General features: G+C 50.7%; 1 protein-coding gene across 3 annotated transcripts in view; it reads left to right on the forward strand.

Moving 5' to 3' along the window:
• Nucleotides 1-13,989, forward strand: part of DRC7 (dynein regulatory complex subunit 7) — a 29,363-nt gene extending 15,374 nt beyond the window's left edge. For all 3 annotated transcript variants that reach the window (XM_053271463.1, XM_053271462.1, XM_053271464.1), the window contains exons 6-18: nt 206-364; nt 1,138-1,356; nt 2,392-2,520; nt 3,925-3,997; nt 4,885-5,013; nt 5,411-5,539; nt 6,277-6,506; nt 7,274-7,489; nt 8,217-8,327; nt 9,502-9,612; nt 10,344-10,538; nt 11,569-11,708; nt 13,416-13,989. In XM_053271463.1, coding sequence (XP_053127438.1) covers nt 206-364; nt 1,138-1,356; nt 2,392-2,520; nt 3,925-3,997; nt 4,885-5,013; nt 5,411-5,539; nt 6,277-6,506; nt 7,274-7,489; nt 8,217-8,327; nt 9,502-9,612; nt 10,344-10,538; nt 11,569-11,708; nt 13,416-13,509 — 1,935 coding nt within the window. In that variant the 3' untranslated portion in view covers nt 13,510-13,989. The remainder of the gene's footprint in view (nt 1-205; nt 365-1,137; nt 1,357-2,391; nt 2,521-3,924; nt 3,998-4,884; nt 5,014-5,410; nt 5,540-6,276; nt 6,507-7,273; nt 7,490-8,216; nt 8,328-9,501; nt 9,613-10,343; nt 10,539-11,568; nt 11,709-13,415) is intronic.
• The last annotated feature ends 436 nt before the right edge of the window (nt 13,990-14,425 follow it).

Here is a 14,425-nt window from a genome sequence, read left to right on the forward strand (position 1 = left end):
GCCTACAACTCCCATAATCCCTGGCTATTGGCCACTGCTGCTGGGGATTATGGGAGTTGTAGTCCAAAAACAGCTGGGGGGCCAAAGTTGAGCAGGCCTGGTGTAGACAATGCTGAGTTAGATGGACCAAGGGTCTGACTCAGTATATGGTAGCTTCCGATGTTTCTATGTTCCTAATTGCTTTATTTTTGCGTCCTTCCGACAGGTCGTAGTAGAGGCTGTGAAAGAGAAACCCAAGAAGTATGCCATCAAGCCACTCCGAGATCTGCGGAGCAAATTTGAGATGCGACTGGAGGCAAAGGCGCAAGCGATCGTGCAGGCAGCTGATCAGAAGAAGCAGAAGGAAGAAGACGAGAGGATCGCGGTGAGCAAAAATGGCCCGTAGGCCGCTCTTTGGAACATAGGCTGCTGCCTGATACCGAGTCAGACCCTTGCTCCGTCTAGCTCAGAATTGTCTGCACTGACTGGCAGCAGCTCTTCAGGGCTGCAGGGAGGGATCTTTCCCAGCCCCACCTGGAGATGCTGCCGGGAAGTGAACCTGGGACCTTCTGCATACAAAGCAGAGGCGACAGCCCTACCCCCACCCCCGCCTTGTTTGAGTTCTTCCTGGCACACGATTCTAGAGCAGGGGTTCCCAACCTGTGGTACTCTAGATGTTGCCGGGGATGATGGGAGTTGTAGTTCATCAACACCTGGAGGGCCACAGGTTGGGAACCCCTGCTCCCTAGAGAATAGAAATGGAGCCAGTATCCCCTGCCATTTAGAAGAGGGCTGAAGATGATCGTTCAAGGCAGGGGTTCTCAAACCTGGATTCCCAAATGTTGGATTACAGCTACCAGCTTTGTGGCTGAGGATGATGGGAGTTGTAGTCCAACAACCTCTGGGGACTCCAGTTTGGCACCTCCTGGGTGAAGGCATGAGTAGGCCGCTCATGTGAATAGGCTCTAGAGCTGGATCAGCAATTCCTTTCTCCCAGTATGGCAGGCAGTTCAGTCTGCAAATATGGCCACGTAACACAGTCCATCATGGAGATCCTTTGGCTATTATTTGTTCAGTAGCGACACCCTTGGAAAGAAAGGGAAGGCCTTCTAGGGCAGCCATCGTGGGTCACTGCTCTTGCCTTTCTCCCTGCTGCAGGAAGCCGAGAAACCCAAACCTGATTCTCTGTACGGCCTGCGGGTCCATGGCTGGGTGCTGGTTCTTTCAGGCAAGCGGGAGGTGCCGGAGAGCTTCTTTATTGACCCCTTTACGGGGAAAAGCTACTGCACCACGGATGACCACTTCCTCGGTATTGAAAGCGTGTGGAACCATCGGAATTACTGGGTCAACATGCAAGACTGTTGGAATGCCTGCAAGGTGATCCCTTTAGCTCAGTGGAGTGGCTGGGCGGGTCCGCCGTGCATCGTCCGGGGCAAGAGCCTTCCCCATTAGAGGGAAAGCCAGTTCCCACCCTGTGCACGCTAGGCCCAGCTGAGCTGTGTAGGCTGGCAAATGGGCCCTTCTGGGAGACATTTAGAGCCTGTTTTTGCTGCCTAGCCATTTTAATCATTTATTTATACAGGGACACCTCAGTATCTGCGGGGGTTCCGTTTCTCGCCACTACCGCGAATAAGGGAACCGTGAATACTGAGTCATTAGGTCTATGGCATTGTGGTGGCTGGGTTCCTGGAGGACTGAAAAATATGGACAAAATGTGCAAAAATGTGGGGAGGGGGCAATGACCCCCCCCCAAGTGCCAAAATCTGTTTCCCCTCCTGCAAAAACCCACAATTTTTGGAGCTTTTTTGGTCAAAACGAGCCACAAAATGGTGGGTGGGAATGACCTCGGACGTCATTTCCGCCCACCCCAACCCAAAGATATGCAAAAATTAACCCTTTATTTGCCAATTTTTATTGCATATGCCAAAGTTAGGTGCCAATTACTCAACCACGGAAACGTAAAACTACGGGTGTCAGGTCCACAAATGCCGAGGTTTGCTGTATCTGTGTAAACCACTTTAGGAACTTTTTGTTGAAAAGCGGTATATACACATCTATTGTATCTGTAACATGCAGAGGGGTCCCTGGGGCCTCCGGTTCATTAGTCCTTCCTGGTCCTGTTCAAGCTCTCTGCTGCAGCCCCCGTCACGATCTGGTTCCCTGACTACCTCCTGATCAGACCCCTCCGAGTCTGATTCCGGTGGCCCGAGGCAATCCCTGACATTGGCTCTGCAAACCCCCTGATTCAGTGGTGCAGAGAGTCAGGCACCCCCAGAGCCCCTTTTCCAGAGAAGGGCAGCTGATGCCTTAGACGTGGGGCAGTAGGGGAGGGTGCCCCATGGAAACAGACTAGGGGCTAACACTTGCAATACTCCCCACCCCGGGTCCTTTAATATAGGTACTTCCTTTTAGGACCTCTTGTTTGACCTCGGGGACCCTGTGCGGTGGGAGTTCATGCTGCTAGGAGCCGACAAGCCTATCCTGTCACTTCCAGAAGTGGAGGAGGAGGAAGAAATGGGGGATGATGAGATAGAAGATTTGGTAAGTGGCCATGCTAGTTTTCTTGCTCATCACGACTCCCTGGACTGGAAGTGGGTCCAGCCAGTGTCACTCAAATGACCGAATTCCCACGGGTTTATAAAGCCCCACCACCACCACTTCCAAGCATGCAAGGTAACTTGCACGTCAGGAGTTCATCAGCTTGTAGGGGGTTTGCAGTCCAAATGGAGATCAGAGTCCAGGAGATGAATTCTGTTGCGATTTGTGCAACAGCGCCCACAAAAGAATCTACCCACTCCAGTTACAGAGTAGAGTGCAGAGTTTAGTTGTTGCAGTTATTTAAAGAACACCCATGGAGATGGTTGTGCAATCTAAAAACTAAGTTGATTGACTGGTGAAGGACATTTGAGATAGGAAAGACCTATCCTTTCTATCAGCTACATAATGAACAGGTAGGGAGAGAGAGAGATGTTTCCATCTTCTCTCTAGGAACTTAGGAAGAGGACTGACTCTCTAGAGGAAGTACCTGAGGAGTCAAGGCAGGGGTCATAGAGTAGAGGCAAGCAGGGCCAAGTAAGGAGACCCTCACTCACTACCTCCACTCCCAATGCCCCTAGTGGTCATTAGGATAATCTGTGCAAAAGGTCGATGTACTGGAACTCCACCTCCAATAAATTCTTCAGTATGATGAATTGTGGAAAGTTGATGGTTGCTAGGTGAAAAGATGCATGGGCCTCTTCTAACTAGAACGCCTATGTTACTTTTCTCTCACCTATGTGAGATCTAGCTTATGTAGCCGATGTTACTTTTATCTAACCCATCTGAGAGAACGTCTGTCCCATGGCTCCAGGAATCTTAACGAAAGAGGAGAGCTGCTTACTCTGGAATGGAGAGAGGAAGCCCCTTGCTTCTGGGAAATCCTACAGAACCTAGGCTGAAGGCTGTAGAGCAGTGGTTCCCTACCTGGGTGCCTCCAGATGTTGCTGAACTACAACTCCCAGCATCCCCAGACACAATAAATGGTAGCTGAGGCCAGTGGGAGTTGTAGTTCAGCAACATCTGGAGTTTTAGTTCAGGGGTTGAGAACCACTGCTCCAGACAACTACGCCGGATTCTGGCTAGACCACACAGCAATTACATGCCCTGCTAAAGAGCGAATGCATAACAACATAACATTTCTCCCCTGCATGCATTTTATGCCCTTGATTTCTCTGTGCCAACACAATGAGGACATTCTCCAGACTCCAGAAGCAGAGCAGGACTGAGAAGCCTAAAGCAAGGGCAGGGAGCCTTTAGCACGCCAGCTGTTGTTGAACTACAACTTCCATCATCCCCAGCCACAATTTATTGTGGCTGGGCATGACGGGAGCTGTGGTTTAGCAACAGCTGGCGTGCCCAAGGTTCCCTAGCCCTGCCTTAACAGATCCTTTTTATGGGTCTCAACAGCTTAAAGAAGAAGAACCCAAGGGTTTTGACATGCCTGCATCCTGGGTCGACCAAATCCATATATCTCCCAAAGGTATTCTTTTATTTTGTTCCACCTTGACTGTTTTATGGAATAGCCACAAGTGTTGACCCAAAGGGCCACACACAGGCAGCTCCCATCAGCCATTGTGGCTGGCGATGATGGGAGTTGTAGTCCAACAACATTTGGAGGCCCAAGGTTGGGAACCCTTGTAATAACACAACTCTCTTAATTAACCTAGTGACAACAGAACAAGGCAAAAGACACAATGGAAAAGATAAAGCTTTAGCAACCAGGAGGCAGGATCAACATCCGGGATTTTTTAGTTTTGAAAAAAGGCAACTTAGGGAGGTTTATAAGATTATGCATTGGTTTGGAAAAGGTGGACAGAGAGACATTTTTCTCCCTCTCTCACAGCACTAAGGGTTATCCCATGAAGCTGATTGCCAGGAAATGTAGGAATTACGTTTTCACATGGTGCAGAAATAATTAGTCTATGGAATTCTTTGCCATGGGATGTGATGATGGCCACTAGCTTAGATATCTTTAAAAGGGACTTGGGGAAATTCTTGGAGGAGAAGTCTATCAATGGGTACTAGTCTTGATGGCTATAGGCCAACTCCAAACTCAGAGGCAGGAGGTCTCTGAATACCAGTTGCAAGAGAGTAACAGCAGGAGAGAGGCTATGCCCTCACCTCTTCCTTGTGGGTTTCCCAGAGACATCTGGTGGGCCACTGTGGGAATCAGGAGGCTGGACTAGATGGGCCTTGGGCCTGATCCAGCAGGGCTGTTCTTATGGCCTTCCCAAGAAAGAGATGTCTTTCCAGAACTGGGGGCTTCTACACACAAGATCCTGTCCTGTATGTTCACCAGCAGAACTTCAGTTGCTCTCTATGTGCTTCATGTTCATGGCCTGATCTTCTTCCTCTTCTTGTCTTCAGAATTTGAGACCCGCTGTCCCCAGGGCAAGAAGGTGATTCAGTACAAGTATGCCAGGCTTGAACAGTGGGCACCTTACCTGAACAGCAGCGGACTGGTCTCTCGCCTCACGATCTTTGAGGATCTTGACTGTAAGCAAAACGTAACCCTGCCCCGGACACTCTGAGAAAGGCAGAGAGCCTTTTCACCCATGGTAATGGAGCCTTTCAAGGAAAATATCTGGGTGAACTTAGTGGTCCCTAAGTCACCCTTGGGATTTCAGCCACTCATATTAAAAAATAAATCAAACACCAAGGACAGCAACAATGCAGGACAAATCCCTGAAATGTTGGGTCAGTGTAGAAAACGGGGGAACTGTTTTTCCCCTTCCAAAACCAGCATTAGGTGAGCACTTTTGCACTAACGATGTGAGATGGTCCATCCAAGCCCTCTTGTCCTTGAAAAAGGACTTTTACAAATCAGACATAGAGGTCAATTTGTTATGGGGCAGCTAACAAATAAAGTTCTGCATTATTTATTATTCCTAAGGTACCAGAGTGTTGAAGGTGAAGGAATGGTTCAAGAACCGAGAAGACCTGCTGGAGACCAGAGAACTGAATAAGAAGACCCAAGTGACAACTGAGCACTTTGGCCCTGGGCACCTTCAGGGTCTCAAAGGTACCCAGGTCCCATAAAAGGCATTTCATCCTGAGAAAGGAACAGACACATTCCCTTTGTGCTCCTCAGCTGATGTGTGAATCACCCCTGGGGAGTAGCATTGGTTGGGATGAGAATGAAGTCCTAACAGCAGCCCAATCTAGCAGGAAGGAGTCTCCGGGTGTATTTGCTTTGATCAGGACTCACCCAGTGGAATTGGGGGTAGGCTGTGGTCAAATTCTAACAAGAGCAAATGAGGATCCAGGGGCCAGAGGCAGATGATGTGGTCTATAGGACAGGCTGATGGCCAGGTTTCAGTAGGGTGTGGAATGGCAGAGTGAGTTTGCCAACAAGGGCAAGCCCAGGGGAGCCCTTAGACCGGATCCACAGGGATCCTATTGACTCCCTTCTTCTTGGACCTATCCTTCAGTTCCCATTCTGACTCCTGTCATAAAGGCGCTGTGGAGCAATAAAGCTCAGATCAACCAGCCGTTCCGCCTGTAAGTTGCTTTGCTGGAACAGAGAGTAGAGTGCATCAGCCTTGTTGCCAGAGTCCCCAGTTTGAACTCTCCAATGCCACACACCTTTCTGGTTCTTATGCTGTACATACTTATGGATAGGGGCAAAGAGCCATCTGGGATGGTGTCCTCCCCTCAGCCTCTGGAAATCTAATTCACGCACTCCTCTGGCTTCTGAGATTTCTGCAGGCATTGCCCCTAACACCTTCTTGCCACCCAGGCCTCTCTGTCATTCCTTAGCACACATCTACAAGACACTGGTCCCGGAGACGGAGCGCACCATGGACTTTTACAGCGAGACCCGGGTAGATGGCCTTCAGAAACGTGTCGAAACTCCCCAAGACATGACTGAGTATTTTGAAGGGCGCTCGGATTTCCTGATCTACCGGCACACTGACTTTGGGAAAAGAGCCAAAAAGGTTGGCCCCACTCCATTTTCCGGTGGAGACACGAACGCCCGGCCAATTCTGGTAAGTGTAGCACAGTGGCTTAATAGAGCTGGCGGAGTGGAGCAGCAAAGCAGCTCAGCTGCAAAGCAGGAAGGCCCTGGTTTGACCACCCTCCTCCATGGTCTCACCCAGCAGCCTCTCTCTCACTCCCGCTCAGCCCTCCATCTGCGATATGGAGGCAATGATACCGATCTCCCCTATAGAGTTGTTGCCAGGATTGCCTAGGTTAGTGCAGGGGTTCTCAACCTTGGGTCCCCAGATGTTATTGGACTACAACTCCCATGAATCCCCACCACAATGTAGCTGGGGAATGGTGGGAATTGTAGTCCAAGGACATCTGGGGACCAAGGTTGAGAACTCCCCAAACAGTGACTATAAAGAGCTTTGAACATCTGAAAGGACCATGGAATGCAGCGGCCAGACTGGTAGCTGGGACTTCTCTTTCGGAGTATACGACTCCCATTTCATTTGTGGGAATATAAGAAGGGCCCTATTCAATCAGGTCCATCTAGTCTCCCAACCAGATACCTACAGGATGCTTAGAAATGCGATCCCTTCCTAAACCTGCAAATTAGGAGATTTTCAAGAAGCCATCGTGAGTCTCCACAGCACAGGCTGTTCTGGACTTTCCAGCAGCCATGAACTCTCCTTCTGGAAGATACACCTTGGTTTTTTGCAAGGGGTTCTGTCTTTCTCCCCATCTCCTATTTTAACCAGCTTCCTCAAAATTCCATCAATTTGATGTTTTTTCTCTCCCCTTCCTTCCTGCATCCTGCATCCTCCCCTAGAAAATCACAGAGCGGTTCCGCAGAAACCCAAACAAGCCAGCTGATGAAGATGTGGCAGAACGCATCTTTTCTGTTGTGGAGGACAAGATCCTCTTGACCTACCATTGCAAGGAGAACTACATCACTCCTTCCAAGCGGGAGTTCAACAAGCGGACTGAAGTGGACAGCAAAGGCAATAAGATCATCATGACCCAAGAAATGTGCCTCAGCTATCAGGTGAAAAAGAATGAGCCACCTGCGTGCCACGAGGAAACCAGACGGGAGGGTGATGTTTGGGTGGGACCTTGCAGGGAACAAGCAAGCAAGTAGCTACGATACGAAGAAGCTCCAATCCAGGCCCTGGTCAGATGGGCTTATTTTGTGATTCATTGGGCTGAAACCTGGAGCCAGTGAACCCACTTCCTTTCCAATATGGCAGATACTTGGCTTGGTTTCAACACAATGCCAAATGAGCCTGGAAGGCTCATCGGACGCTCTCCTCTCCTCTCCTCTTCCCCTGGTGTGCTGTGGTTCCCTCCACCACTCCTTGTTTGGAGGCCAACTATAATTTGTTGCAAACATCTGACATGGCAAACTATGGCTGCATTCACACAATCACAGCAACCCTGATTAAAGAGCCCTGTGGAGCTGACTATGAGAGCCCAGCATTTATGAGCAACCCTGGTCAAACCACTGGCGCTAAACTACAAAGCTATTCCCACAATCAGCAGGCTAAGGGAGCCTAGCCCGCTTTCTACTGATTGTGGGAACCACCAGGCTTGTGGGCTGAAAGCCTAGATTATGGGTTCCCAACCTTGTCTCCCCAGATATTGTTGGACTACAACTCCCATCATCCCCTGCACAGACTGATGGGAGTTGTAGTCCAACAACATCTGGGGAACTTCTGCTCTAGACCGCAAGAGGGCTGGCGTGTTTTGGAGAACTCTGTTGCATTTGTCTTCAGGCAGGGTCCACTGAGAAAGAGAAGAAGCTGTTCCACCTGTATGAAATGATGATGCAACTAATAGAGGACGAGAAGCTTTCCAAGCACCTCGTGTGGGAGTCAGAGATGGAGGTGAGGAAGGGGAAGTCTTATTCCACTGATATCCTGGAAGTTGAGCAGGCCGACGTAGGGCTTCCCTGTGGTCACCCATCTGGACGCTGACCAACCAAACCTAGACCTGCTTAGCTGCTGTCAGGTGGTTGCAAGTTTCTTGAGCGTTTTGTTTCAGGGGGTGTCCATAATAAAGGGCGTAGTAAGCCATGGGACGTCCTGGCCAAGCAGTATGCCAAGTCTCTGGGCATGTTTGCCTCTTCTTTGCCCAGCTGACCACAAAGTCACTGCCTGCTCCCAGAGGGAAATCCAAGAACCAAGGGCCCTTTGTAGCCCAGGCCTGCTCAACTTAGGCCCCCCAGCTGTTTTTGGACTACAACTCCCATAATTCTCAGCCACAGCAGCCAATAGCCAGGAATTATGGGAATTGTAGGCCAACATCTGCAGGAGGGCCGAAGTTGAGCAGGCCTGGCCTAGCCTGTCCCATTCAGGAGTTTGCTGCTGGTTCCCAGGAGTCCAAGGTCAGCCGCCAGAAGCAACTGGTTCAAGGCAGGAAACAGGGAAAGGAACAGGACCAAGGCCAGCTCCCCGGGCAGGATCAGCACTGGGAGAGTTCTGTGAGCATGCAGAGCATCCGCCAGGGGATGGGAGGGCATGGCTGCAGCAACCATCGGGTCCCAGCAGAGTCTTCCGAGAGCCCTGTCCCCAGCAACTGACTCTAGCTCCAGCCTCCCCTCCTACAAGAGTTGGGGACAACAATCACCCTGGAGGGGCTGTCTAAAGGGGAGGAGAGCTGGTCGTGTGGGAGCAAGCATGAATTGACCCTTTGCTAATCAGGGTCCACCCTGGTTTGCATTTGAATGGGAGACTACATGTGTGAGCTTCCTAAGAGATTCCCCTCAGGGGGTGGGGCCACTCTGGGAAGAGCATCTGCATGCGGAAGGTCCCGAGTTCCCTCCCTAACAACATATCCAGGCAGGGTTGGGGGAGGCTCCTGCCTGCAACCTTGGAGAAGCCGCTGCCAGTCTGTGTAGACAATACTGAGCTAGTAGGGACTGATTCGGTCGAAGGCAGCTTCCTATGTTCCTCCTTCCACATGACTCATGACCAATGGCTCTTTGGGATTTCCATGCCTTTGTCTGGCCCAACACGTGCCAACGACCAAGTCATTGCTGCTGTTTCTGTCCCTTCAAAGGTTCTGGACATTCTGAGGATCCGAGAGGAGGAGGAAGCAGCCAGCAAGTTGACTGTGTCCATTTACGATACCGAGAGGAACGAGAAGAGCAAAGAGCAGAGAGAGGCGATGGTAGGTTGTGGCGTGAGGCTGGGTCGACTCATTTCTTCTGTGGCTGCAGAGTTTGCAAACATCTGCAGAAGAAGTGAATTAAAGGCACAGTTAGGGATTTTGGGTGGCAGCAGCGGGGGGGACATTTTGTACCCCTCCCCCATTTCTTTCTCAAATATCACTCTGGCAATACATGCCCATTTGCTGATGGGGAGGTGGGTGAGAGAAGGCATCCATGGCGCAGGGGGCTTGTGGCTCGACTGCGTCCTTTCAGCACTCCCCATGTAGGTCCTGGGGCTTCGGGCATCAGTGGTGGACCTACAGATGGGGGCCTGGATCCGCTGACCCCCATACCCTCCCTGTCTCCCTGACATTGTGCAGAGTTTCTCTGAGATAATGCTCTGCCTCTCAGATGGATCCGGGGGCTTCTCCTAGGTGTTGCACCTTGGTCCTTTTCTTCACGTGGCCACCAGCGTTCCGCCTAGCAGGGAATCCCAGATGTTGTTGACCACAACTCCCATAATTCCCAGCCAAAGGCCGTTGCAGCTGGGGATGCTGGGAGTTGTAGTCCACACCCTCTGGAATTCCCTCTTAGAGGGAATGCTGGTGGCCACCGGCACCAAGGTGCCACATGGGCTCAGTGGCCGCCAGGGCCTGGGGTGCAGGGATGAGAGCGGCGTGGCTTGCTCTGGGGCTGCCCCACCTTGAGATCTGCAATGGGGATGTGAGCAGCAGCTCTTCCTTCCCTCCAGGAGCGCCTGCAGCAAGAGGAGCGCCAGCGGCAAGTGGAGCAGGACCTGGACTACCTGGCGCCCTTCCTGGTCCAGATGGGCGGCGTGGAGAAGATGACCAAGTGGGTGGCGCTGCGCCTCAAGGAAGACTGCCTGAGCGACTTCAAGCAGCGGCTCGTCGACAAGGCCAACCTCATCCAAGCCCGCTTCGAAAAGGTGCCCGGAGGCCCTCTCCTCTTCCCGGCCCTGTAGCTTTGTGGCGGGGAGGAGGGCCGGCTGTTGCCTCTCCTTTTGAGCCCTGGCCTCTTGAAGTGGACCTTGCTGGCCCCTCGTCTGCAATGTGTCGGAGATGTATGGGAGTCTCCCAACTGTGCTCCGAGCAGTTGGGCTCTCTTTGCCCCAGCAGTATTCGTCCTACTGCAAACCTGGCAGAGTGAGCTCTGTGGTTGAAGGGCGCCCTCTAGGCTGCGGCACCAGCTTGCCCAGACACCCAGTCAGCTCAGCCCACCCCCCAAGGGCCAATCCCAGCCCACCAGGCCCTATATAGCCCTGTCTGCAGAACTTGCTCTCCAATCCAAACGACTGGCCTCTTGTCTGAGGATGCTCCCTAAACTCCTCCTCCATTTCCCCGATTGCTGACTTGGATGTAGACCTTTTCCTGGCTTGGATTATGCAACTACCTGGGTTCTGTGGACTCTGGCTGTACAGTGCCAGTAAGTCCCAAGCTGGGCAGTTCTAGAGTACTGAAGGCGCATTTGAGCCTGGTCAGTGGCTCTAAATTAGTCTTCAACTGGAGTCAGCCTACCTCAAAGGAGTGGCATGCTCCTAAATTGGGGTCAGAGCAACCTCTCTACTGAAGGTAGATCCCAGGAAAATGTACATTAATCTCCCAGTCCATCACAGGCTCTCTTCAATGTTCCCTGTAACAGAGATTCCCAGATGTGGTTGACTACAACTCCCAGCATCCCTAGTTGCTGTGGCCTTTGGCTGAGGATTATGGGATTTGTAGTCAACAACATCTGGGAATCCCTGTTACAGGGAACACTGGCTCTCTTACTCTTCTGTTACTGCCTTCAAATTTGACCCTTGTCTGCTTTGGACCGTACATTTGGCCCAGCTGGATTGACAACCTTGTCTCTCTCCACTCCAGACATAGACCACTAACCCAGCCTGACCCCTCCGGAGGCCTAACACTCTCTTCCTGTGTGTCCCCACCCCATTTGTGTCCCTCCCCCTCCTGGGACAGGAGACTCAAGAGCTCCAGAAGAAGCAGCAATGGTACCAGCAGAATCAGCTGAACATGACCTTGGAGGATGAGGACGCCTACCTGAACTACTGCTCGGACGCCATGTTCCGCATTCGCATCTTGGAGCTTCGCCTCAGCAGGTATGGAGGATAGCTCTAGGGAAGGGCAAGGAATCCCAGGGAACATCAACCGCTCAGCCTTTGCTGGCTCTTCTGATGCTCATTTTTGAAGACGGGCGATGACCCTGCTATTGTCAGCTTGAGAATGTAAATTATTGGCTAGCTACAAAAACAAATTAGCCACCAAATGACGCAGCGGGGAAATAACTTGACTAGCTAGCCAGAGGTTGCCAGTTCGAATCCCCACTGGTCTGTTTCCCAGACTATGGGGAGCACCTATATTGGGCAGCAGCGATATAGGAAGATGCAGAAAGGCATCATCTCATACTGCATGGGAGGAGGCAATGGGAAACCCCGCCTGCATTCTACCAAAGACAACCCCAGGGCTCTGTGGATGCCAGGAGTCGACACCGACTCGACTGCACACTTTACCTTTACAAATACAAATTAGTTAACTATATTAGAAATTAGTTAATTTCACAAATTAGTCACGAAACAATGGTCTGGTTCATGCCATCGCTTGAATCTTGTTTAAAATTGGTAACTGGCATTAGCATGATTGTGTCAGCCCACGACGAAATTACTAATGTGGGTTTGTGTCCCAAGATGAATCTGAAATTCCCGCTTTGGCATGGGTTCACTCTATCATGCTAATGTCAGCTATTGACTTTAAACCTAGATTCAAACGATTGTGGGAACCACACCAATGGCATTTAACTTAGTTCCTATACCTGAGTGTTACTAAGCAGATAGTCAGATCACATAAAGAGAGTATTCCTTGGTTCCTGCTGCAAACAAGATGGAGTCATGGTGGTCCTCAGGAGTGACCTTTGCCCCTTCTAGCTGCTTGTGCTTATTATTTATTTATTTATCTACATAAACCACTTTGCAAAATTTTGCTGAAAAGCGTTATATAAATATAAGTAGCTAGTGGTGTGCACGGAACCAGCGCCTGCTGGTTCGAAGGTGGGGGGGCATCTTACGCTCTTACGGGTGCTCTTACGGGTGCTCTTATGCCTCCCACCGTGTTTTCCCCGCCAGCGCTGTAGTTTAAAACAGTCCAGCGGAGGCGGCAGCATTCCACCTTGCTGCCCTGGTGCCTCCTTGGACCAGAAGTGCCTGGTGTGCGTGTGCACACACGTCACACACATGTGCATGCGCACCAGTCACTTCCGGCCACATCTGGTCCGAGGAGGCACCGGGAGCGCTGCTGGGGGGGAACGCAGCGGAAGGGATAAGAGCACCCTCCTCCATCCTTAAAGATATCCCCCCCAACCTTTGAACTGCCGGACATTCGAACTGGTCGGAGGCCCGTAAAAGTTCTAGCAGACGGCTAGGAGTGGGAGCCTTGCTACATGCAAGCAGCCTCGGCGTCTACCTTTGCTAGCAAATGACATCATGATGACATTTCAAAAAGTGGCCGGCTTGACTTGATTTGACCCTCGTGAAATATTAGGTAGTCAACTGGCGATATTTGAATGGTCAGCTGATGGACGTGCCAACTCTAGTTGCAACATTGTTAACAGCATACAGCCTTCAGTGCAGGGATTCTCAGCCCTGAATCCCAGGAGTTTGGACTACAACTCCCATTATCCCCAGCCACAATGGCTGGCCTCCATTGATGGGACTTGTAGTCCAGCAACATCTGGGGAACTACGTTTGAGGACTCATGCTGTAATGTGAGTATGCTGTTGATATTCTCTTTCTCCTTCCTCTTCCTCTTCTCAGGCACAAAGAGAGAGCCCCACAGAAATATATGGCACTAGAAGAGAAGTTGTGCAAGGACCCTCGCCTGTGCGACTACCTCAAATTTCATTTTTGATTTCCTTGCTCATATAGCTGTCACCAGGAATTGCTCCTGGAAACTCTCATGAGCTTCCTTGACGTGCAGTGGTCAAGGAACACATTCATGATCTCTTGTTAATTTTCAGCCTGTTTTTTTTAAATTTCCTCCAGGAAACTTTGAGAGCATCAGGGCCCAAAAGCACCAGCAGAAAAACTTTGTTTCAGTCTGGGGTAAAAATTCACATTCATCGCATGCAGGGGTAACAAAAACATACTTTAGGAGGGAAGTGAGATTCAGAGTGCAGCTGGTGACAGGGTTAAATGCAGGACGACCCACCACTCCAGTTCCTCTGGTGCAAGCCACCCCTTCGCCAGATGGCTTTTCCAGTCTGGGGAAAAAACCAGTTTGGAAAGCAACCACCGGACTTCTGTTATGCACATATGTGTGCAATAAATAGTCAGGCCCTCACCTATTTCATTGGGCAATTTTGCTCCCAGTAAATGTTCTCCTGTGGCATCTTTTGTTCTCTGTCCATTATTTCTTCCTCGTTCATCTATTTCTTTGGAGCTAAATTTCATTCTTTCCTGTGTAGTTGTTGCCTGTTGGGTGAACCCAGTCGCCCACCCACCACCACGAGCTGAGCTGCTATGATTTCTTAGTATTGCTGCAAGGGAAGGTTTGGTCACAGAACGCTGAACATCAGTGAGCTACTGCAGGGGAGGTTGCAGGTTGGGAAAATCCCCCCAGAATGCATGAAGCATGCATGAATGCATGCATGAATGCCTGAATGCATTCATTTGACCCAGCTGTATTGCTGGGTCAAATGAAGCATGGCAACCTATGAACAAATTAGACATGCTAGCAAAAGACTACAGAACCAGAGGGCTAGGCCACACAGGCTGCATTCCCTGGACCATGCTAATGCTGGTTAAAGGGGGTTGACCGACATCTG

The sequence above is a fragment of the Hemicordylus capensis genome, chromosome 9, assembly GCF_027244095.1.
Source record: "Hemicordylus capensis ecotype Gifberg chromosome 9, rHemCap1.1.pri, whole genome shotgun sequence".
Taxonomy (NCBI): Eukaryota; Metazoa; Chordata; class Lepidosauria; order Squamata; family Cordylidae; genus Hemicordylus; species Hemicordylus capensis.